At 35.9% G+C, this 26,204-nt stretch overlaps 1 protein-coding gene across 4 annotated transcripts in view; it reads left to right on the forward strand.

The window, feature by feature from the left end:
* DMD (dystrophin) overlaps window positions 1-26,204 on the forward strand; it is a gene marked incomplete at its 5' end in the record, with an annotated part of 1,290,802 nt that overhangs the window by 576,333 nt on the left and 688,265 nt on the right. For all 4 annotated transcript variants that reach the window (XM_084279200.1, XM_084279202.1, XM_084279199.1 and 1 more), the window contains 7 exons: window positions 865-1,047; window positions 2,890-3,024; window positions 3,759-3,908; window positions 11,663-11,824; window positions 17,179-17,289; window positions 21,377-21,550; window positions 25,300-25,455. In XM_084279200.1, the coding sequence (XP_084135326.1) occupies window positions 865-1,047; window positions 2,890-3,024; window positions 3,759-3,908; window positions 11,663-11,824; window positions 17,179-17,289; window positions 21,377-21,550; window positions 25,300-25,455 (1,071 nt within the window). The remainder of the gene's footprint in view (window positions 1-864; window positions 1,048-2,889; window positions 3,025-3,758; window positions 3,909-11,662; window positions 11,825-17,178; window positions 17,290-21,376; window positions 21,551-25,299; window positions 25,456-26,204) is intronic.

Genomic DNA, 26,204 nt, shown 5'->3' on the forward strand with positions numbered 1-26,204 from the left:
AGAGGTCAGGTACCCACCAAACCACTCTAACACTGCCCTCCTCAGCTGGACAGCGGAGAGAAAATAATAATGAAAGGCTTTAGGGTTGAGATAAGGACAGGGAGAGATTGTTCACTGACTACCTTCATGGACAAAACAGACTCAACTTAGAAAAAAATTAATTTATTACACAGCAAAACAGAGTAGAGTAAGGAGAAATGAAATGTTCTTAAAACATCTTCCCCCACCCCTTGCTTTTCCCAGGTTCAGTTTTACTCCCAAATTCTCTATGTCCTCCCTTTGAGCAGCACAGAAGGATGGTGAATGAAGGTTGTGGTCAGTTCATCACATGTCCCTGATGCTCCTTCCTCTTCAGGGAGAGGACTCCTCACAGTCTTTTTTTTCCCAGAGGTGCTACCACCATGGCTCATGGGCTTTACCTTGGCCAGCAGCAGGTCTGTCTTGGCTGGTATTGGCTCTATCAGACATGGGGGAAGCTTTCTCACAGCAGCCACACCTCCAGCCCCCCTCCTACTGATACCTTGCCATGCAAACCCAAAGGACTCCCTTTTCATTTTGTCGTCTCTTCATATTAGGTTCATTTTCACTGGTGGTGAATAATGACAGATTTTTCTACTTCTGTAAAGCAGCAGAATGAAATAAACATTAATGCTTTGATAAAAGTGTAAAATACACACTGCAGATACATTATTTTCTCGATTTGTCTTTAAATGCAAGTTAATAACAGTGGCAAGGAGAGGTGGGATGGTTGTTTTTCTTTTTTGTTCTCACAGAATTCTGTCACAGAGAATTCTAAAAAGTTATTAGAAATCAGTTTCTTTCTTAAATTAGAACTGTAACTTTTTTTGTTTGTTTGTTTTCCAGAGAGCAAAGGAGGAAGCCATGCAGAAAGAAGTGAAAGTGAAGCTTATTACTGATTCTGTGAATAATTTTATAGCAAAAGCTCCACCTGCAGCTCATGAGGCTTTGAAAAAGGAACTTGATGTTCTAATCACCAGCTACCAACGACTCTGCAGCAGACTGAATGGAAAGTGCAAAACTTTGGAGGTTGTATATGTTGTCAGTCATTGTATTTATAGTTCTTCTAACTGCAGACGTAAGGTAGAGAGCAAAGATGTATTATCATATGGGATCATGAGTAGCCCAAGGCTGTCCTTGCTTTCTGAGCCATATTCCAAATATCACGGGGTATGAGCCATATACCGAAACCTTGTTGTGATTCATGCATGCTGCAGAGTTAAATTAAAAGGGAAGCCTCAGACATGGCTCTTAGGTGTGAGATAGCAATGGCAGCTCAGAATTCTTAAACCTCTTGAGATTAAGCCTGCCATCTGGTTTCTGTAGCAGCCCTATGATATTGTCTTCACCAGCTCCTCTAGGCTTCCTTTTTTCCATGTCTAAGGATTTTGATTAAATGGCCCTGAAGCTGGACAGGTGGTGTTATCTCATCGTGGGAACAGCATTTGATCTGCTGGCAAACTGAATATATCTCATGCATTTGAGTTGACACTGACATTTTGGCCAACTCCATTACAGATACTTGTTGTAGGGCTATTTGCATATTACACAATGATCAAAGTGAATTAAGTATGTTTTTTTTTTGTTGTGAAGTAATTTGCAATAGCTAATTTCATACAGGACAAAATTTATCTCCTCTAAAGTTCACTGTGGAAATTTAGGTGTGTTGTCTTAGCTGGCAATCTGTATTTCCCCTCATCATTGACTATGTTGTGTGGAAATGTCCCTCTGTAAGCACCACCTAGAACAGACACATTTGATATCACCAAATTATGTGACATGAATCACACTCTGAGAAATTTGATCTACAAACAGCCTAATGCAACTCAATAAAATTATTTTGACTTCTAACAAAACATGAGCAATTAAAGGATTGTTTATAGAGAGTTTAAATGTTTTGCTTGTCTATAAAGTGCCATTTTTATCTGCTTATTTAAGTGTCTTCAGGCACTGTAAAAATAAAATATTGCACAGTCATTTAATTCTGGAATAAGAACATAATTTCATTTTACAACACTATGTTTAGTACTCTAGCATATAAGTGGTCTATAAATTGCCACAAATGTGGTTTAGGATTAATTTCCATAGAGATTTCTGTCAGAATTCTTGAAAGCTGCGTTTTCAGACATATTATGAATCTATGCTGTAAGTAATTAATATACAGGATATATAAGCGATGTAACTACATCTTGTAATAAAGACATGAATGTCTAACATGAATCTTTGAACTATCTCTGATAGTTTGTTTATATATTACAAGGAAATATTACAGAAGGGAAGGTAAAGTGGATGATTCATGATGTAAGATTCAAGTTGTGTCTTGCTGAGGCGATATTTATTCATGTTATCTTATCTGGTTTTACTGTTTAATCCAATTGTTTTAATCGTGTATTATATTTGTTTGGAACATACAAACAGATAAAATATACACACTTTTTACAAGGCCATGTAGTGGTAAAACAAGGCGTAATGGCCATAACCTGAAGGGGCTTGGATTTATATTTGATAAAAGGAAGAAATTCTTCCCTGTGAGGGTGGTGAGGCCCTGGCACAGGCTGCCCAGAGAAGCTGTGGCTGCCCCCTTCCTGTCAGTGTCCAAGGCCAGGATGCATGGGGTTTTGGGCAAGCTGGTCTAGTTGGAGTGTGTCCCTGCCTGTGGCAGGAGAATTGGAACTAGATGATTTTTGAGATCCTTTCCAATTCAAACCTGTCTGTGATTCTATGAAAATAAAATCAATTATATGGTACCGTAACGATCGGATATCAACCATAGTGTTTTGGGGGTGAAGCATGCTGTGTTTTCAATGTTTTAATAAGAGGAAGTTAGTTGTGAAGTTTTCAATCTCAATAAAGATTTTTTTTCTCCATCAGGAGGTATGGTCATGTTGGCGTGAATTATTGTCATATTTGGATGCTGAAAATAAATGGTTGAATGAGATTGAACTGAAACTCAAGGCAACTGAAAATATCCAGGGAGGTGCAGAGGAGATTTCTGAGTCTCTAGATGTAAGTGCAGACTTTAATAATATAAAATCTCATGTGCTGATAAATTGTGAATCACATTAAAATCAAAACAAACTAGGAGTCAATATTACATGTGAGGAAGATGCCGAATATTTTCATTTGATTCAACAAATGAGGTTTTGAAATCAAGTCCACCTAAATGATAGAGTAGATAAATGTGTTAGGCCTGATGTCATACATAATTTTTGGTGACAATAAAATACATGTTTTTTTAAAAACCATGACCTTGCTTAAGCCAGTCAAAAAGATGTTGAAGACTTCAAAGAGAGCTATCTTTCATCCTAGCATTGACAGTGTGTTTATTATTACTTAATTTTTATTCTTGGGTTCTTTCAAATTTTTAGAAATCTGTCCTTGGTGGATCAAAATGCAAAATCTTACTTTGATAATACATTTTTGCTGCGGAACTTCATCCATCAGAAACTCAAGCAAACTTTTTTAACTTTAAGTACAGAATTACTCCCACTGAACTCAGTGGGCATAGCCCACATTTTTAAAATCAAGGACCCGATTTATTGCTTTGCAAAAATTCTTTGGGTTTGGTAATTAATACAGAACATTGGCTGTCAAGGGATGGGGCATTGATTTTTTTTATCATTTCTTTCTACTTTTATTGTGTATGATGTGAAGTTTCTTACATTTGTAAGGGGAATTGTAATTGTTTTCTAGACCTTTATTTATGGAAAGGAAAACAAACTTTTTTGATCTTGTTTCAGTCTTTGGAACGTTCAATGAGACATCCAGAAGATAACCGCAATCAGATTCGAGAATTGGCCCAGACTTTAACTGATGGTGGAATTTTGGATGAACTGATCAATGAGAAACTTGAGAAGTTCAATACTCGATGGGAAGAACTTCAGCAAGAGGTATATTTAATAATTTACCTGTCCTCCCATTAAGCAGCTGACAGTCTAACACCATCTAATTAAAAAAAAAAGAAAAAAGAAAAAAGAAGAGGTTATTTGGTTGTTATATTTTATAAACAGTACCCACCTATTTTAGAAGTGGATGGCCTGCATAGGTTTTCTAGGATAACTCCAGTAGGTAGCAAAGCACCGCAAAACTTCGTTCTCACTTCCCACATCTGGTGTGATCAGGGAGAGAACTGGAAAGGCAAAAACAAACTCGTGGATTGAAATAAAGACCATTGAATAAGTGAAAGGAAAAAAAGGAAAAAGCAAATGGTGCAAAACCAATCACTCACCAGCAAGAGACTAATGCCCAGCCAGTCACTGAGAAATGGCAATTTTGGAAAACATCCCCCCTTGCCCTTTTATTCCTGAATATGACTCTGGTACAGAATATCCCTTTAGTGTATTCAGGTCAACAGTTTTTGCTGTGTTCCTTCCCAGCCTCTTGCCCACCCCTAGCCTACTTGCTGGGAGACACAGAGTGAGAAAGAGAAGGCCTTGGCTCTGTGTAAGCACTGTTCAGCAATGGCTAAAACATCCCTGTGTTACCAACATTGTTTTGGTTGCCCATCTAAACCACAGCACTGTAATCGCTACTGCAAAGAAAATTAACTGCATCCCAGCCAGAGCTAGTACAATAAGTAAGCCTATAATTCAAAAATTGAAGTTACAAGCTAGTGGATTTAATCTTCAGTTGCATATTTAGAGATGATTCTTGGATAAAATTTATAATGAGAAGTTATTTTCAAAATTGAATGAGTAATATACTTGTACGAATATAGTCTTTACTAAATGATAAATTAGTCTTTGTATCAATGAAAGTTTTTTATAAAGACAGAACATAGAAATATAGGATATTCAAATCTGCAAATATGCTAGATTAGCAATCTTTGCCACAGAGTCTCTGAAGAAAATTTTGCTAAGTCTTTGACAGATCCCATGAGTGGGACCGTATACTCTTTTTTTCTGGTAAATCAATTGTAAACTGTGATTCTTGTGCATACCTTCTTTATAACTTGGGGTTTTTTTGATTTTATTGGTTTTTTACATCTAAGTTGTCTGAAAGCAGATATGCTCTCTGGTATTCCGCTTCTTGGTATTTGTTATTCTTTCGTTCTTTCCCTGACTTGGAGGAGAAATCTGGGAATATACAGAGTGCTTCCAGTGTGTGAAAACAGGAATTTCAATTAGTCTTTCTGAATGATGGCTGAATACTGCTCAATCTTCACAATAATAAGCATTAAATCAAAATTTATGCCAGCTGCAGGGGTTAAATGTGGAAAGTACATCGTGAAGATGTGTGAAATTCTGGAGACAGTGTGAATAAATGTACAAGTGAAATACATTAGAAATATTTTCACTGCTTTGCACTTGAAATGTGGACAAAAACTGGGGCAGGGGAAGACCTTCCCTTCTTTGAAAGCTTGATCTGATATTTAGTATTCAAATACTAATGGTGAGATCTGTGTATGAATGTGAGGTGTAAAGAAACTATTGAAGTCGCAAGTGACTCAGTCACACTGCTTCTTTACCGTATGTTTTCTCCAACAAAATGTTTTATTAATTTTTCCACTGAAGTCTCACACACTTTTTTCATGGATTCCTGACACTGAATTTTCTGTGCTGTTTGTGTAGCTCTGTTGAAATCCAAACAGCACACACTCTCCTTGCATAAAAATTCAGCTTGTGTTCAAGGTCACTTCTGTTTCAGACAGACTAATAGGCGATCCTAATGTGGCTAAGTTATTTATTTTTATTTGAATAATTGTGCAGGTAATTACCAAGACAATAAACTCATGTGGGCAGAAACTGATATGTGAAATATTTATTCACTACTAATAGAGCAACCAAACCAAGCCACTGACATATGAATGAAGCTGCAAGAGAATGCAGCATTGCTACTGAGATAGAGATTCATTTCTAAAGGCAGATAATGGCTTTATGTTTGTATGCCTTATCTTCTTTTGTTAACAAAGACTTAGTGCATTTAGTTTGCTTTTGAACATCTGGGGCTGATCGATAAGCGACATATTCCCTATCTTGGCTTTTCAAGGACTGATTCACTTACAGCCCTATGTATTGGATCTGAAAAACATTGTTGCCTGAAGAACTTCAAGCTAATACTGCAAATGGCTATCATTCCCTGTAATGCTGAAAGTGATTTTCATCCTGTCCAGCAAACTTCAAAAATGTCAGCTAGATATTCTGGAGCCTATGCTTTCAAAACCCTGTATGAAACATCAGTGTTCAGATGGGCTTTGCACTAGATTCAATTTTTATTATTGGGGACTGTCTCTTAATTTCTTCTAGAACTCCCCTCAAGATTACCCTTCATTTCTTTCAAAGAGCACGCATTCATCATCCAGCACATTTTTTTCTGTTTTGTTCTTCTCTCAAGAGAAGGAGGAATTCATGCCTCACCTCTATGTGACTGCTCTGAAGGCTGCTAAGAGGGCTGCTTTTACAAGCTCTGATGCACTATATCTGTCTGCAGCGATAACCTAAAGAGATAAAGAAGTCTGCTTTGGTATAGCTTGGAGTTTTAGAATATAGCTGATCAAAGATGGGTATCAGTTTGGGATTGAAAGGTCAAATATTGGTAACCATTTACTTTAAAAACACACTGTGCAATTTTACTGGAATTTGCAGAAGAATTAATTCCAGCTTGGAGGGTAATAAAGATTCCTGTCCCCCAAATTAATACTTTGAATATGAGAAAAGGTATTTTTAGTTTAAGTCTAAACACTAATCCACTCTGATTCCAAACAAGAAGAAGTCATTAGCAATTTGATGCAAAAAGTACAGATATGTTGTAATGTAACTTAGACACATATAAACCCCAGAAATGAGGACTAATTTTAAAGTAATTTAAACAAGTTAAGAAGGAAATTTAAAGTTTTATAACTTTGAACTTTTTAACTTTTCCCCATGGTAACATTTCTCAATTAGAGAGCATAACTGAGCCAAAACCTAAAAAAGTAGTTAACGTATTTCGCTTTCTTAACAGACCCCTTTCTATGAGCTGTAACTCATAAGCTAATTAATGAATATTGCATCATAAATTAATAAATATACCCTGTAGTAAAAGTACTAGAATCTTTGAAAGGTTTTGTCCTATTATTCTGCCACTGCACAACTACTGATTACTGCCTCAACAACAAAAGTTTACCTGGTTTTAACCATAAAAATCTAACCAGCATCTTAGCAACTGCACGTGTGACTAATGTCCTTAAGTAGATGAAATGTATTATCTAAGAAAAAAAGTGGCAGTGTCTATAAACATTATAACACACAACATCAAAGAATGAGCTACAATCAGAAGCAACTGTTTGAGCACCTCTAACTTTCCTGATATCTGATGACTTCTCAGTGCAGTCTTTTTCTTAATATGGCATTTTATATGGATATATATCATGCAATGTTACCATTTCCGTCTATTAGCATTGATCTTTGTAAAATTTTAGAGGCTTATGCAATGCTGCATGCCATAAAAATTAAATGTTAATCATAAAAATTAACTAAAATCTATAAAAATCTTTGGTGACTTATAAAAAATTCAGTATATAAATATTTTTCTTTTCTCCTTCACTCTGATAATGCCTCAAAGCAGATATTTCTTTTCTTTTTAATTTCCTTGACAGCTGTCATCATTTCATTGGCTCAGAAATAATTAAACAGTTGGTTATTTTCCTGAGATTTCCTATTTAACAATTATCTGTTAGACATTTCCCTTTAGAGACTACAGACTTCAGCTTTATTGACTGCAATCTGATATCAAAGCTATAGCTTCCAGTTATGTCCTCAGATCTATTTATACACTGCAATATTAAACCATCTATTTCTTCCACAAAGGAATAGGTAAAAAAAAACCAAAACAAACAATAACCACAAAACAAAAGCCAAAACATAACCCAAAACCACCCAGAATAACATAAATAAGAAATATTTTTATATCTGTATAAAAAATTTCAGTTTTCACTTGACTTTTAAAAATGGTCATATATAGATCTGTACATGCCCAGACATATGACTTGTAAGGACAAATGCAAGGGTACATTTGTCTGCCTCTTTCTGTAGAGCACTTTAAGGATTACCTCCATCAGTGACTCTCTTTTCTACAGAAAGAGTGGCAGAAGCCTCCTACATGTTGTGGCATTCCCCTGGACTGAATTTATAAGTATTCTGTAGTGCCAATGCCAGAGGCCTATGTACTGAGAAGGATTAAGTTTTTGAGTCAGCTGTTGTCTACTGGAGTAATATCTTATATTTTCATACAGCTTTTTGGGTGCATTTTACCTTTTGTAAGGTTTTTGTGTAGACTCTCTTACTGCATTTGTTGCGTTAGGTAGAGAGAGTCAGGAGAGAGGCTTGAGGTTGGTAGGGGTTTGTTCCTAGTACCAATATATACCTCAGAAAACCAATAGCCATATATACCTGCCCCTGTACTTGGCTTTGGTGAGGCTGCACCTCAAGTACCGTGCCCAGTACTGGGCTCCCCACCATAAGAAGGACATTGAGGTCCTTGAACGAGTCCAGGGAGGTGAAGGGGCTGGAGAGCAAATCATATGAGGAACAGCTGAGGGGGCTGGGGTTGTTTAGCCTTGAGAAGAGGAGGCTGAGGGGAGACCTTATCACCACCTACAGTTACCTGAATGGAGGTTGTAGAGAGTGGGAGATGGTCTCTTCAGCCAAGTGGCAGGAGACAGGACAAGGGGAAATGGCACAAAGCTGCACCAGGGCAGGTTCAGATTAGATATTAGAAAAAAAAATTTCTCTGAAAGAGCTGTCAGGGCCTGGAACAGGCTGCCCAGGGAGGTGGTTGAGTCACCTTCCCTGGATGTGTTTAAAGAAGGGTAGATGAGGTACTTAGGGATATGGTTTAGCATAGGACAGGAATGGTTGGGCTTAATGATCTTAAAGATCTTTTCCAGCCTCGTAATTCTGTGCATCAGTGCTGTGAAAGTGCCGTTTCCCAGTGCTCAACTATGCGGTTCTGCTCCCACTGCCAAAATCGTTTCTGTCTTGTACCGCTGCATTCACATCTTGGTCTGATATTATCCATTCATACTTTAAACTGTTCATGTTTTTTTGGAAAGCTGTGCTTTCACCTCACTTGGAAGATAGAAAATATCACACAGGGTCTCGGGTTGTAATCAAATCCTCTCTGAGGATGATGAAAGGGGAATGTTTTGTGTTTGTACAAAGTTTCTGAGCTCATAATGATATCCCAGGTACGGGTATATGTTTATCTGACTTTATATTTGTTTGAAATTCAGCTGTAATAATTCAGTGAAACTTGGGGAAGGTTTTGTTGTAATTCTTTCTTAACTTTATCTGCCTTTAATAGTTGATCAATGGGTTTGGGAGTGTTTTTATTTGACAACAGAATGGTTATATAAATAGTTTCAGCTGATATCAGCACAGAGATGACAACTTTTCAATTGCCACCTATTTGTCACACGATTTTAAGATGTTTTGTGAGTTTCTATGTGGTGATAACTGCATTGTTGCATACATGTGGGCTGCTCCTGAGGCTAGAAGCAAATTTATCTACACTTGAGCAAGTGCTTAGCTGCAAATAATAGTTAGCATGGAGTAGCATTTAGCAAAGGTCCAGAGCTTCAAGTGTTGCAATAAAAGCAGTTTTTCAGAAGAATTTAAAACCAAGTTTGTGTCTAGTATATTGAATTCTCCAAAAAGCACAGGCATTTATTTTAATGACTGATAAGAATGGAACTTCCTCAGTATCTTGTTTTAAATTGTGAGCTTTTCCAAACATCAGAACACCACAGCCCTCAGTATGAATGGGCTATGCATGTAGGTTAGTCCTAGTGGTTAGCCAAAGAGATTGCTAGAGGCAGAGAGGTTTCCTTCCATGCTCCCAGGAGGATGCCCTTTCCCATGGGTCTTAGAAACTGCTTTCTGCTCAAGGTGTCTTTCAGTTTAGCGTATAGCGATGCAAATGGAAAGGTAGTGAGTGACTGTATCTCAGCCAAGGTTACAAAGTAGTAGTGAGTGACAAGGTAAATGGAAGCCAGGGGTTTTAAACCCATTGTTTTGAACAGACTGAGAACATTGTAATATAAAATCTCAAATCTCAGAAGGGTAAAATTTATTTAAGTACCAAGCCTTGCACTGTTGTAATGGTTCATTTGGTGGAGTAATAATACCTTAGTGTCTCAGGTGCTTCCATTATCACTGACAGCATGGGTCCGATATGTAAAGCTGCTCAGTTCCACAGAAGGTTACTCAAACTGGCAGTGATACAAGATTATCTGATCAGCTGTTTTGAAATAGCACAAAGCAGCTTACAAACACAAATATAGTAAATACTGGTTGGATCCCTATCCTTTGACTAAATCAAACAGCTAGCAAGAACTCTTACAAAAAAAGAATGTATTTAATTTGTTAAATGTGAATCTCTATGAGGACCTAAGCCCTGTGAAGAAGGTACAGATGTATCAAGAATTCTCACTGAATTGCTGAGAGATATTTTTGTTCAAGGCAAGAGTTTTATGATAGCTATGAAATCAAATCAAAGCGTAGCTGGTTCACCAAAGACGAAAAATGTGATGTGACTTGAAAAATGGCAGGACACCTAGCAATGTTATTTCAAGATTGCTTGCTTTCTCCATCATCCTTTGTCTCATGTCAAAGGAAGTTAGTCACTTTATTCTGTGGTCAGCAGTGCAGCTGGGCTTGTATAGAGAAAAACTGTATTGTTTGAGATCACTGGTAGTTCTCATGCTTTATATAAAACAGAAACTCTGCTAGGCAGAACCTGTAGTGTAAGTAAAATACAAGATCGCAGGTGAACACGATGACAGATGAAAGAAAGTACCAGGTTCTTTATTACCTGATAGTTATAATATTAAACTGCTACAAGTTAGAGTTAAAGCTAACCAATTTATGTCAAATGCTTAAAGGACATGTCGGAGGGAGAACTTATTGTTCTGATTTGGTAAACCACAAAGTGAGCTCCTTTGAATAGAGAGAAATCTTAAAAAAAGAATTGTAGAAAAAGGCAGTCCACTGGTGGCACTGATGGTGGTGTTGAAGCAGAAGGCAACTTTCTAGACTAAAAGAGACTACAGTTAGAGTGATAGTACTTTGGGCAATTCCACAAACAAGACAAGACATGGATCCCTTTTTTTTATTTTTTTTTTTATTTTTGAGAGTTGGCATTGCCTCTGTTCCAGACAGCTATTTATACTTCCTATAAGAGAGCTCCTTCTCAGGAAAGACTTTATCCCTCTCACTTACTGAAGTGGATTGTCTCAGATGGGATTGTGATGACAGTAACCCTATTCTCAGTAAACAAAATCTCTTGAACTACATAATAAGATCAGGAAGACCGCTATGCCTCAGAATGAAAGGCTGCACTATCAGGGTGGCTTTATTATGTAGCTTTGCCAACTTCCACTCTGCATAGAAATTCTCAATGCATGCATTGGTTTTTCAGGGTCCTGTATTTTTTAGAATTTGTCTAAGCAGTCTGGGGGTTTGTTTGTTTCTTTGTTTCTTACTAAAAAGAACTGAATGAGTGGCAAAAAGATACGCAACTTATCATACAAAAAGGTGGATGAGTACAAGTCAGGAGTACTGCATTTGATTCTTAGTCTGCATTGTTTGAAAAAAACAAAAGTAGGAAAAAAATGTATTATGTGTATTTTTACTGTGCATATTGATAACATTGTCATTGTTTTTAGGCTGTGAGAAGACAAAAGAGTCTTGAACAGAGTATTCAGTCTGCCCAGGAGACTGACAAAACCCTCCGCTTAATCCAAGAGTCTCTCGGTGTCATTGACAAACAGCTAGCAGCCTACATTGCAGACAGAGTTGATGCAGCACAGGTCCCTCAGGAAGCACAGGTAAGTTACATACAGGTTGAAGTGATGCGCTTACTGGTTTTCTCAATCAACCAAAGTGTTTGGTTGTCCCTTAGCCTGATATTTATAATGGGGATTTGCAATGTGATCAGTATGAAAGTGCAAGTAAATTTTAGGCAGGATTACTTCGAGAAGTTCAAGCTGCTTTTCTAGTCAAGTCATATTTTCCCTCTGTTTTATACTGTATACCTATCCAAAAGCAGTGAAGAACTACAAATGTTGTGGAAGACTATGCAGTAACTTTAAAATGACAAAGATAAACCATGTGACTCATTAAAATCCAGTTCCTATCCTAGAAAGGAAAAAAACTCATCACCTTCACTACTCTTAGATGGCTCTTTTACAGAGTTGATTACATGACCTGTGTATTGTTACTAAATTATTGAAACATAGAAAATGTTTCAATAATTAACAAATTTAATTATCTCATGATATGAGAATAAATGTACTTACAGTTCAAGTTCTACAGCTTATGTAAGTTTCACAGAAACTACTTAGAAATGTTTTATTAAGCCTTTGAAATAAAATTGTACACCTAAACCTATTTTTTCTCTTACATTTTTTTTCTATAACATTCGCTTTACTGCAGCATTAAAATAGTCAGGATACCAATTAAATAAAAACAAATGTCTCCAGTATAAAATTGTTAACAATTTACAGTATGATGTACATCATCTTTTCTGTAAATTCCACCTAAATTTTGGACATTAGATTACAGATATGAATGCTTTATAGTTATTTTTTTTTTGAAGAGTCACTCAGGGATGTAGAGGTTTAAGTCACTGTAAAAAAAAGAAGTGTCTTGCATGGACTAGCTTAGATGATATTAAATGTATTCAAAGCTGCATATATGTAGCCCTGAAAGTCATGTTTTCTCTCCTTTACAAATAAAGGTTTCCATGTATTTTGAATTCAAATGTAGATAGGTGTGCCTTTCAATTGCTTTTTGTGTGTCTACTTGTAGGTACATACAGATATTTGTGTGTGTATGAATTAAAACATTACATTTAGAAAACAAGATCATATTTACATTCAGTCTTATTTTGAAACCGATTCTAATTTATTTGCTTTTAAATTCAAAATAAGAATAGAATAAGATCCAGATGAATTACTGTTCCAGTCTGAATCCTAAGCTATGTAAGCTATCAATTGACCCTCTTGAATTATTTTTCTGCTTCCTTGGAATTTGTATAACATAAACAGGTTTTTTTTGGAATAGGATACAAACCAGCATTAGTTAAAAATGTATCAGTTTTATTTCTCATCTTGTAAAACTCTAATACATAAGAAAAATGTGATATAAAAGTGTAAAATTGTCTTTTTTTTTTTTTTTGCTAGTTTATTTTGACCTATACATTGTAGCAATTTTTGGTGATGTTTCATATATCCCAGGATGCATCTGGTTTATATGCATCCTCGCTTACATTATTGGCAATGATCACAGAGTGTGTAAAGGAAGTAATTCAGAACTTCAGCAACTGAAGCAGCAAGAAACTCAACCAACCTTAATTAACACACTTTCATGGGAAAATTTCAGCTCAGTGCTTTTGCAGAACTTGGTTTTGTTCTTGAGATTTTATTGTCTGATGTCAAGTTCACCTGATAATACTATATCTACTGTGGGAAAACCAGCAGAGAGTCTGCTGAGTTTTTCCCTTTCATGTTTTTATTTTAAGATGCCAGTGGGACCTAATGAAAAAAACCCTTAATTAACAGCTGAACAGATTTTAATGCAAATATTGAAGTTCTCTGAAGTTCAGTTGTGAACTTCTTTAAAATCTGTGGAGGGAAAGGGAATAAACAATCCATTATATGCAGGTAAATATATTTATTCCTTTAGTGAATGGCCATGCCAACCAGTGGCAGAGTAAGCACTTACTGAATGGAGGCATCTCCTGTGGAGCTTCTGCTGACACAGCTCCTTTGTAGAGCTGAAAACAGTTCCTTCATCTAAGTTACCATACAACAGTGCCTCCACAGCTGGAACAGGAATCTTTCAGTCAGTGATGTTGGTTTCTGGGTGGGGGTCAGTTTATCCATGCTGCAGGATTTAGCAAACTGTTCAGTAATGTGTGTTGCATTTCTGAAAGAACATATGGGTGAGCTTATAATCAGAAAGCTGTTAAGGGTTCGGGAGCTCTGCATGTTTGCTTCCAAAGTTCGAATCTGTTCAGAGTTTTGATATAAGGAGTAATCTTTGATTCATCTGACTGGAAACAAATCTGAGAAAACAAAATTATATTTAGCTCCTCTTTCTAAATGGAATTATCAATTTATTTTATTCAGAAAGAAAAGGGAGTTAGGTATGTGCTGTTCAGCATCTCCTTCGGATCATTTTTTTGAATGTAAATTCTATGTGCTGCTTACTCCACCATGTGGCACTGAAAATTAAATGCTAGAGATCCGTTGCCACCAACAGTATCTACTGACTCATTTCGAGTACAACTAAAGATGCTGTATTCAGGCAGAACAAAATTCAATGCAGAAAATAAATGAATAGTGTTTCTGATGAAAGCAGCATTAATACACTTTGCCTTCTCAATAAACGTGAATAATTTCATTTCTGTTGTAGTAAGCATTACAAGCCTGACCGTTTTCTAAGTGAAGATGTTTATTAATCTGGTTTTAATCGTTGTGCTATGTTCAAAACCAAAGTTAATGGGATGATATAATGCCAGAGTTTTTCAGTTGTGCCATGCGTTACTTGACAGATATAATGCCACACTTCATTGCCTTCAGGCTTATATTTTGGGACAAAGAATTCACAATTGTCTACTTAGTAAAATGTCTATTGGTAAAGCTGCTTATGCTTACTTTTCCTTTGCTGGAAATTGTGAGAATTATTTTGTTCAGCTGCATGCAGATCATTGGTCAAAGAGGGAAGAGATGAAAAGTGTTATTCAGAAGTTTAAGCTTACATTTTGTTGTGTATTAAGTTTGAAGATCTCTGTAGATTTCTGTACTATACAGGTTCTGACACTTTACACATCTCAGTAGCATCCAAACACTGCATTAACTGTTTTAACTGCACAAACTGTCATGTCCAACTTCCTGTCTTGCCTTGTCAATCATGTTTCCGTCCTGATGATTTGTTCTTCTCATGTGAACTCTTCAGTTCTTGAAGAGTGGCTTCCAAAAACTAAGTAACAAACTCTTTCTTTAAGGGTAGTGTCCAAAACTAAGTATGCTGTTCTTATTGAGACTTAACTGTACGTCATTCCTGCTATAGCATCATCTTCTATATGACTTATGTGATTTTCATGGGGGTTTTTTTGCAAAAGTTTGACATCATTGGCAAATATTCTTTTTGTGCTTTTGAAGACAGGTACTTCAACTTCATTTTTCTAATCTTCTGACACTTTGTTTATCCTTTCAGAGTTTCATAAGGTAGCCATTGACAGTTCTGAAATTGCTACAGATATGTTTTTTATGTCTGCTTGAAGCATGACCTTTCCTTTATAAAGAGTAACTTACCAGAATGCTCTCTTAGTGGGTTTTTTCTCCATACATTAGGCTGAGAGCTCCTTAGGCATTGATAGCAGTTGTGAAAATAAGCAAAAACAGGTTTGAACTGAGCATGATTCTTCAGAGCTGTTAGGCTATCTGAGTCATATTTAGATAAATACAAATCAGAAAACGTAATACACCAAGAAGAGTTGGCAAGCTGTTCTCTGCAGTTCAAGAGAGCCAAATCTGCAAATTCATACCCTGGCAATTATGGTGTAACAGTTGTACAAAGGACTCATGAATTGCAAAAGTAATCTGATATAATTCGAGTTCATGATGAATTAGCTTACAAAACAGCAGAGAACGGGTAGAGGTTCACTTTTGCCCGAATCATGTCATTTTCTTGTGGCAGTGCAGAGCTCATAGGGTTTCTGTCAAATCCAGACCTTTTTATACAGCAGATCTTAATGAAGTCCATCATAGAAAAGTGATGTTCTAAGCTAAATTTGGACCTTGTTTTCCATGAACAGTGGGAGAAATTTCAGTTAATGTAACTGCTCTATTCTTCAGAACCACCACTCACTGCTGAAAGATTTGCTAGTCTGGCTATGTGATTTTTAGTTATTGAGAACTAAACACTGTTCAATTGCCCAATATAAGTATTACCTGATGTATTTTGCTCAAGTAGTTGAACATGGGTGTTGTAGAGGATAGTACTACTGCTTAATTAATTGTGTACAGCATGTTTTGCATAGCATGTTCTGCTTAAAAATAGCTATGAGAAGGGAGCAGCATATGTATTTTCTGCATCCTCAAAACGAGGAGGAAAACCTCCTCTCTGAGAACAATGAAAGACTGCGAGGAAAGGACCAGATGTGCAGGGCTACAGGGAGGTATAAAAGTGTCTTTCAGTTTGTGATGTACATCTCACAAGATTCAAGTGACCTTTCATTAATAAACTACCTGTCTTTAATGTATCACCCCATGTTTCAATAAATTCTTGTCTACTAAACAAAATATGTTTGTAAATTAAGCTTCCTGTGGAGAAAATAGAAAATGTTTCTCCTTGAGAAATTGACCATAATTTTGTCACAGAAAGAAAAGTATATTTTTGTGCAGGAACAGTACAAAGGTAATTAGTTTAATAAGCAAACAGGATTTTAGTTTTTTTTTTTTCCCTGTAGTGGACTTGCCACATTTAAAAAGACTCTCCACGTTTCACTGCATTTTTTAAGGTTAAATTAATTGAGAGAAATACTGTGTTGCAAGCCCTTGTGACTGAAATCCTTTTGCCGTTGAAGTGGTCCTCATGAAAATAAGCATAACAAATGCCTTTGGTCTTGTAAATATAATTAGTTTGCATATATACTTACACACACACTTATATTTTAGTTTTTGTATATATATATATGTAAATTTTATATTGTTATAGATATGACTCATCTCTGTGAGATGAAGACAAACATACAGGATACTTTGGTCAGTTTTCTCTCAACTTGCCTGATGATAGTGTGAAAAATAATAGTGAAGTTACTTTTCTATATGTATTTTTCTTTTCTATGATTAATTTGTAATATTCTTCTCAATAAGAAAGATCAAAAAGAAGATACAATTTGATCACAACTTTCTTAGGAATCTTATTCCATTATTGTCACAATGTCAATTATTTAAGTTTGAGCAGGAGAAGTTTTTATTAGGATAAGAGAAACTAAACCGAATAATTTACAGGTCAGTAAACAATTAATTATTTGAATAATTTCCTGTGATGATCCAGTATATAGTGTAGCACTTCCCTTTAATATCTTTCAAAATCAACAGTTCCAAATAATATTACCAGCATAAACATTGTCTTCAAACCCTACTGACTACTGTCTTTGTTTTTTCAATAGAAAATACAATCAGAATTAACAAGCCATGAGATTAGTTTGGAAGAAATGAAAAAACGAAACCAGGGTAAAGATGCTGCCAAAAGAGTTCTTTCCCAAATCGATGTGGCACAGGTATGCAAATTTTCTTTCATCTTTCCTTCACCCCTGCAAACAGACGTCATGAATAACACTAGTATTATAGTACGAAGTATTCTTAAGGCATCTCCTCTGTTTTAGCTGCTCCTTTCCAGCCATGAAATTACAGTGGATGAAGCTTTCCATCCATGCCATCTTACTGCAGCCTTCCTATATAGTTGACAACAGTTCTAGGGTATCCAGAGATGATGTAACCAACCAGTGGGCACAGTATGTACAGGGTCTTTTGAGTGTGCTGCAGTTGCAAGGAATAAAAGTACAGGGAGGCTTGTTGGCATACCCTTTGAGGTATTTTGAAATTCATTCGAAATCTATGCTGAGCAGTGCATTGCAGTCATCCATTTTAAATTTTAGCTTGCACAATATTTCATGTAACTTAATAGACATAGAGACACACATTTTAAATGGAAGAAGACTTAATTAACGCTTAGAACAATCCAAATCTTTACCCATTAACCAGTGATAGGTACTTGACTATCTTTTTGACATTACTGCCAAGTTACCTAGGCTTTAAAACAAATTGTCATGGTTCTTTGGGAAAGATTAAGAATTTTGTTACGGTATTAATGGTGAAGAAGGCCATATTTATCTTTGTCAAATATTTCCAGATATCTTATCTTCAGTTTTATACTTTATTATGCGTAACATAATGGATTTTTAACAATTAATTTGACATCAACAAATTGATTATTTTTTTCCCTCTTACCTACAGAACTAGATTTTCTTTGTCAAGAATCTTTATTTTTTCTTGTTTTTCTGTCTTCTTTTGAACTAATTCACCTTCTGATGGTCGTCCTGGCAGCTGTGATGTTGTGTGTATTTCATATGTAAAATGCAGACATCAGATGAGTTTGCATCTAAATATTTATAAACTCAACAGTATGCAAGGGAGCACTGCTCTTTCTAGATGCCTTTTTTTTTCTTTCCCCTTAATCCATCTCTGTGCAGATATTATTTTTCCTCAAAAGACTTCTTTCGGTGACCATGTGCATCAGCTCGATTGTTGACAGATTAATGGGGTTATTTTGAGACTCTGTTTTGCTTACATTAGATAAAATACGAATAAAAAAATGAGAAAATTTACATGCACAATATAAACTACCAAAAAGGGTGAAAACTGAAAATGTTGTTCCAAGTATTTATGACTATACTGGATCTCAGTCCTCTGAAATCTCTTGAATTCTTTTCTATTGTTGTGCAGTACCTTTAGGGGTAAAACACATCTCACTTTTTTCCAGAAGAGCATAGTCACTTATAAATAAATACTGCATGCAGTTCTTTTTCTTGCACTAAGTAGTATTTCTAATTTAACATGTATTTATTATAATATTAGTTAAATTACCCAGACAGAAAGTAAGCAATTATAAAAATAAGTAATTACAATGATATTGAAATAACTGTTAAGTGACCAAATTTATCCTGGCTATTTGAATTACTGTAGGTTTAAAGTTCTGATTTTTAAATTTAAGGGAAAAGAATGATTAGCAAAATAAAAAGCTATTTCTGCCATAGTGATTAGTTAGTCCTACTAGTCTAACAATTGTTACCTGACAGTGAAATCTTGTCTGAGGAAGGGCTACTTTTGGAAATTACACAGTAAATTCTTTGCAGGAAGAAATTGCAGTTACACTTCTGAATAACTATGGATCTTTTATTTCTATGTAAGACATTTCCCTCAAATGAAGAATGAATACTACTGGAGTAGCTGTTGACTTTCCTTTTCTCCCTTCATTTGTTTCTGTTCTTTTTATATAAACCAGCCAGGTTTGCTTACTGACCATTAAGTTTGAGTTTGGGCACCAATTCAGCTGTTGATGTGAAATAAATTCAGCTGACCACACATTTTAAGGTTTTAAGAATTCTCACATTACTTCTCACCAGAGACACTTTTAGCCAAAACCCGTATCTCCAGTAGTAGCCAGAAGACCATCACTAAACAGAGTAAGGCGAACATTTAGTGATGCTTCCCAGTGATTTGCAGCCAAGCTACTTCTGGGGCAGAGATATTTGAAACCTCATGTCTAAGTCCTTTCTTGTAAATTGATGGAATCCTCAAGAGAATTTAACAGCTAGTCTGACAGAATGCTAGGTGAAGTTGTCCTTCCTTTTGTTCATTTTGCTTTCCCTATATTGGTGTCGCTTTCTTCATGAATTTTCAGAAACATTTTACAATCATTTTCTATTCAATTGTTTGAATACCACTAATTTTACTCCTCCTCAGTTGTCTCTTCTCTAGGCTAGTGTGTTAAATCATACTGAGATCTTTACATATACAGTTTTGCTTGTACTGTCATTTCTCCTTGTACATTTTTGATTTTTATAAGTTTTTTTGAGCTGAGGTGATCAAAACTGTGCACATTATTCAGGCATAATATAGCTTTATACAACAACATACATACTGTGACAGGTATTTTGTTTTTTCTTCTTTATGTTCCAAATCATTCTAAATACCAACTTCGGTTGGCTGTTTTTAAGTATTGAGCCAATATTTAATTTTTTTTAACTTGTCAGTGATAAATGTAAGTATATAATATAACTATTATCTATTATAACTCAAGTAGGAGTGTTAATAGTTGATTTAGATCCCACTTGTATATCAACTTTAGTGTTTCTTTTGTGATGTGATACGCATTACTTTTTTTTGATTCATTACATATAATTATCTTCAGTACTGTGCAATCCTTCAGTGATTCTTCACAGATGGCTTTTTTTCTACTGTTAATACTGTCATTCTCTCCCTTTTCTAGATAAATCTTTAATTTATTGACCAACGCCAACACAGATTCTAACAGATACTGATGTGGCATTGCAAACTTCTCACAGGACTTGATCTTCATCAAGTTGAAGTGTCACAAGAAGATAAAAAATTAAGTATGAATTTAGTGTATGCAAACACACTGAAGAAAAATAAGATCATTTATTCCTACCCTTTGTTTTCATTTTTTTATTTAAATGTTCACTTACATAGGGGAAGGATTTCCTTTCTTAACTTGTTGGATCTCAATTTCATTAAGGGTATTTAATGAGGGGAGTTATCAAAAGGAGCTGGAAGGAGCTGGAAATACACACTTTTCTGTGCTACCCAGGATTTGCCTTCTGCTTATTATTCCTGCCTCCTTCACAAAAATTTGAAAGGTGGGGGAAGCATTTTTTCTAATGCCTATGTATAGGTTACTTCTATTCCTTATTACAGTTTTTCTCAATTTGTGTTGTACACACAACACTCTGCTGGTGTAAAGTTTCTGGGATTTGAAAATGAAAAACTCAGAAGTGTGTTTGCAGATGCTGAGTTCCTATTTAATTACTTATCCGTTTCTTAGTGACATTGTGTTTTTTTTTTCAAACAGTAGAAAACCCTATTCTACTAGTACTTTCTTCTGTACATCTAAAAAGAAATTAGTTCTTATTCAAATAGATAATTAAAATGGCCTTTCTTTGCTTTATTTTTAATTATTTCCCCTCCCCCTGGGGTAGGGATCATGTGAGCAAGCAGTATAATTAATGCACAAAGATAAAAAATTGTGAAAATAGTGAAATTAGAAGCTGTGCTTGTCATTAACTTTTCTGCTTCAAATTACTTTCTTTTTACTCTAGGATATGCTTTTTTAATATCGAAATTTTTTACTCTAAATCTCAGGTTTTGTGCTTGACCTACTTACTGCCCAGCCACTTTATTAGGGTTTCTTTGAGGGACTGAAAAATTTACTCCTCATACCAAGAAGTAGCAACACAGAAGAGTTGAAGTTTCCACTCTGGAATGTGAATTTATTATGTTCAACCCATTAAAACTCCGCTTAATGAAAAAAAACTTCTTTCAGTTGAGTGTATGGGCTATTTTGTCACTGACTGTGCTGCATCATGTCCCCTGGATGATGCAATATATTTTTTCATCCTCTCAAGACTGAGGTTTTCTGCTGCTGGTATTTTCCCCAAAAGTTTTAAATTCTTTCAACAAGAAACTGCTGATTGATAATGGATTCTAAGTATTCTAAACCAGGTCTAACCCTTGTCTTCATTATTGATTTGGTTTCACATTTATTCCTGACCTATATTTGCTTTTCAGAAAAAGCTGCAGGATGTGTCCACAAAGTTTCGCTTGTTTCAGAAGCCAGCCAACTTTGAACAGCGCCTACAAGAATGTAAAAGAATTTTAGATGAAGTGAAGTTGCAGGTGCCCAAGCTGGAGATGAAGAGTGTTGAGCAGGAAGTAGTACAGTCACAGTTGGATCATTGCATGGTGAATATTCAAAGATGCTGTCTTTCTCTTTGTTTCCTTTAAATTTTAAAATTTAAACTATTTTCAAATGTAATATCTATATTTATTTGGAGATATTAGAAAAGTACCTGGAAAGATTTGAGGTAAAGTCACAAAATGAAAGTAATGGGAACATTTTTAGTTGAATTTCAGCTTTTTCAAGAAGAGGAGAATAGACAGAAGGGGTTAATTCTCTTCATCTTACTTTTCTTGCTTGTAAGATAAATTAGAAAGTTATTCTACAATTAAAATTGTATTAAATTTCAAAGTTTCCCAGGATATATTAACACAGTGAAATAGTTCCAACAGCCTTAAGGTAAGTTTTCCTTTATGTATATAATTATTGCTATATGAAATTTCTTTCTATATAAATGTATGAGCAGCTGGGAATCAGGTTAGAAAAGCTATAGGCCTGATAGAATTACATTTGTCCAGGGATATCAAGGGCAACAAGAAAAGCTTTTATGCCAGTGATAAAAGGAAGACACAGCAAAATTTTGCCCTCACTCCAGAGTGATAAGTGAGACCTGGCTACCTAGGATATAGAAAAGGCTGAGGTATGCACTGACTTTTTTTTGCCTGTCTTCACCAACAAGGGCTCTAGCCACAGAGCCCACATTGCAGAAGGCAATGGCAGGGACTGGGAGAATGAAGAATCATCCACCATATGAGAAGATCAGGTATGAGACCATTTAGGGAACTTGAAGGTGCACAGTCCATGGGACCTGATGAGGTGCACCTGTGGGTCCTGGCAGAATTGGCAGATCAAGTAGCTAAGCCACTCTCCATCATACTTGAGAAGTTGTGTCAGTCTGGTGAAGTTCCCAATGACTGAAAAAGGGCAAACACAACCCCCATTTTTTAAAAAGGGCAAAATGGAAGACCTGGGGAACTACAGGCTAGTCAGTTTAATCTCTGTGCCTGGCAAGACCATGGAGAAGATGCTCCTGGAAACTGCTCAGACACACAGAAAATAAGGAAGTGATTGGGAAGAGCCAACATGGCTTCACTAAGGGAAAATCATACCTGAAAATTTTAGTGGCTTTCTGTGATGTGGGTACAGCATTGGTGGATAAGGGAAGAGCAACTGATGTCCCCTTCCTGGACTTGTGCAAAGCATTTGATACTGTGCTACATGACGTCCTTGTCTCTAAATTGCAGAGGCATGGATATGACAGGTAGACTGCTCAGTGCATAAGGAATTGGATGGATGATTGCGTTGGAAAAAGAGTCACACTGAATGTCTCGATATCCAAGCAGACATCAGTGTTGTGTCATGTTCCTCAGGGGCCAGTACTTGGACCAGCACTGTTTAACAACTTTATCAGTGACATGGACAGTGTGATTGAGTCCACCGTCACCAAGCTGTGTGGTATGGTCAATATGCTAGAGGGAAGGGATGCCATCCAGAGGGACCTTGGCAGGCTTGAGAGATGGGCCAATGTGAATCTCATGAAGTTCACCAAGGCCAAGATCAAGGTCCTACATGTGGGTCGGGGCAATCCCAAGCTCAACTACAGGCTGTACGGAGAATGGATTGAGAGCAACCCCATGGAGAATGACTTGGGGGTATTGGTTGATGAAATGCTCAAGATGTCTTGGCACTGTGCACTTGCAGACCAGGCTGCATCAAAAAAATATGATGAGCAGGTCAAGGGAGGTGATCTTCCCCTTCCACTCTCATGAGAGCTCTCCTGGAGTACTGTGTTCATTTCTGGGGCCCTTATCATAAGAAAGACATGAATCTGGTGGTGTGAGTCCTTAAGTGGTCCATGAAGATGAACAGAGGGCTGGAGCACCTCTCCTATGAAGACCAAAAGAAATTTTGTGATGCACAAGTCTATTCTAGCCAGAAAACACATTACAAAAGGGTAAAACATATACTGCAACCTCCACAAGATGGCATGCTGTCACTTTTCATACAGGAGCATGACCTAAATACGTCCAATCTGTACGTATCTCTTTACTATCCCTGTAATCCTGTAACACTTTACTCTTGAAGGGAAATAAAGATGAAGATGATTATCTTGTGCTTGACAATAAAATTGAGATTTTAACAGCAAAAATTAGGGCAATCAGATCCTTGTCTTCAGTAGAGTATTTTTTTTTTTCTGGAGCAATGGCATGCCTGAAGATGTTGGGGTTTTTTTCCCTCAACCTCTTTCAGCCCAAAATGCAAGAATTTAAATTAAAACTAGGCATGGAACAAGTTGATGTGATTTATTTACATCTTGGATTTTTCTTCAGTGCAATTACCCTTAAATTCATATTCTTATCAGAGTGACACAGTAATTAGAAGCTCTGTACTGAATTAAAGTATTTTCACTCAGTAGCTAGCTTTTGCAGTCCTGTCTTATTTTGTGGAAGACTTACGTGGCTAAAGAGCATTTTTCTATACAAAGAATCTCATAATATTTCTGTTTTTAAAATCTAGTCACAATATTTCATCAGATCTTAACCAATGTTATTAATTAACTTTAGATTTAGAGAAAACGCACTTGGATATTTTGTCAGCAGATCTGCTGGGAAAAAAAAAATCTTGCCTTTACTGTCCAGATGTACTAGACATGGATTTTACATGGTGAGAGATACTGCAGCTGAGAGAAAAACTCAGAAAATTACAGATTAAAGTAGAGTGTAATTTATTTTGCAGTTCTGTCAAAGTAGGTAGGACAGCAATTTCTTTTCCAACATATGATGACAAAATGCTGGAACACAGAATGAAGCTAGACATCTCAACAATAAAGCTTGTCAACAGCTTCACATTGGCCATTCTTCGTGTACCTGTGTGGCAAAGGACAATGTATCACTGTGGAGTCTTTTTCCACTGTTGAATTTTCATGTGAAGGCAGAATTTAATCTTAGATTAAAAAGAAAAATTAATCCAACTTCTGCTCTACTTACATGAATGTTGATTTGGACACCTATATGGCTATTAAATGGCTTGAGATACAAAGTATACAGTTGATGATACCGACTTTCTGCATATAGAAAGAAAGAATGCTTTTCCTTTTTCTCAGTATCATTCATGTAAAATATTAAGGAAATATGTTTACAGATTGCTTGCTTATTTAATACATTTTGGCTGTTTCTTTTTTATTGTACATTGTTTGAATTATTTAATGTTGTGAACAGTATCATACTTAGTAAATATAGGGGAAATCCTCTATCCAACCAGTCTCTAGAACTAGTATGAAAAAACCTGAAAGATTTTTAAGTGGGTTTAGTGGCTATTTGTAGTTTAAAGACATCCAAAAACTATATTAATTGACAGAAGATATTTGTTGTTGGCTTAAGTACTGCATTATATGAATCAGTTTGAAAACAACCTTTGTCTTATCTTCCAGTAATTATTTATGGTAAGTACCTTGCTATCTTTAAGATTCCTAACATTTTTTTCAGTGACAAGTGTTTGAATCAAATTATTAGTAAAGATGTTCTGTATCTGTTAATTGGAATTCTAATTAGGAAACTGATGAATTTTTCTCATAAACCTTTTTCCTAATACATGATCACACTCAGGATGAATTTTCTCTGTCCGTAGGTCATGTGTCATGGTACCTCTCAAGCTTTACCTTTCAAATAGGAGTAGAAGGTGCTCAAAGTCATGCGTGGTGGTGTTTTTATACAGCAAACACTGCACTTCTAGTGCATCTTTATATATCTTCAATAGTCTTCCATTTTACTTATTTTAATGGTGGTGTTTCACTTTCATATTTCTATTTTATTAGAAATTATATAAAAGCCTGAGTGAAGTGAAGTCTGAAGTGGAAACAGTAATAAAAACTGGAAGGCAAATTGTTCAAAAACAGCAGACAGAAAACCCAAAAGAACTGGATGAAAGGCTTACAGCTTTGAAGTTGCAATATAATGAATTGGGTGCAAAGGTAAGATTTGTGGTCTTAATATAAAACTATGCCCTCTTTTTAACTTGTAAAGTGAAGAATAATCTTAGTACGGTAAGTAAATGGAGTTTTTAATCCTTTCCATTGAAGGCCCTCACATTTTCTAAACAGTGGGAGAGAAAGAATGGAGGCAAAAGGAATCATTGGGATGGCTATTCAGTTGTTCTAAGAAAAAATAGAACCTTCTAGAAAAATATAGATTATACTCCCTTAGGGTTTTTACTTTTTTCTCCTAGTTCATTGTTTTTTAGGGGTCAAAGGAGGTTGTTATTTCCTCTTAATGCTTCAGTAACTTCTTTCAAAACACTTCAGATCAGGAAAATATTTAGATTTTGTGATTTTCACATTTTACTTAAATAGCTAGTTCATAGGGGAGAAAATTCTACCTTTTAAATTCCTTCTGCCTCTGACTATGCTGATCTCTAAAAATTTAATTTCCATTTGCTGCTTTTCAAAATTCTGTTGACAAAAATTTCTTTCAACTACAGCTTTACTTAGGAGGCATTTGTGTACGACTCTGCTTTGCTTCTCCTGAGTGTACTCTTGAACATGTGTTCAGTTATTGTCATAAACCATTCCCTTGTTTAAATGGCATCTACAAGCCTGACTTTCTTCTGTCTTAGTAGATAAACCACATAGAATATTGTTTAGTTCTGATTATGTGGAATATCTCCTATTTAACAACTCAGATACCAGCAAACTCCTGTTTAGAATTTAGTCATTTGTCATAC

The sequence above is a fragment of the Gallinula chloropus genome (genome assembly GCF_964237585.1).
Source record: "Gallinula chloropus genome assembly, chromosome: 1".
NCBI lineage: Eukaryota > Metazoa > Chordata > Aves > Gruiformes > Rallidae > Gallinula > Gallinula chloropus.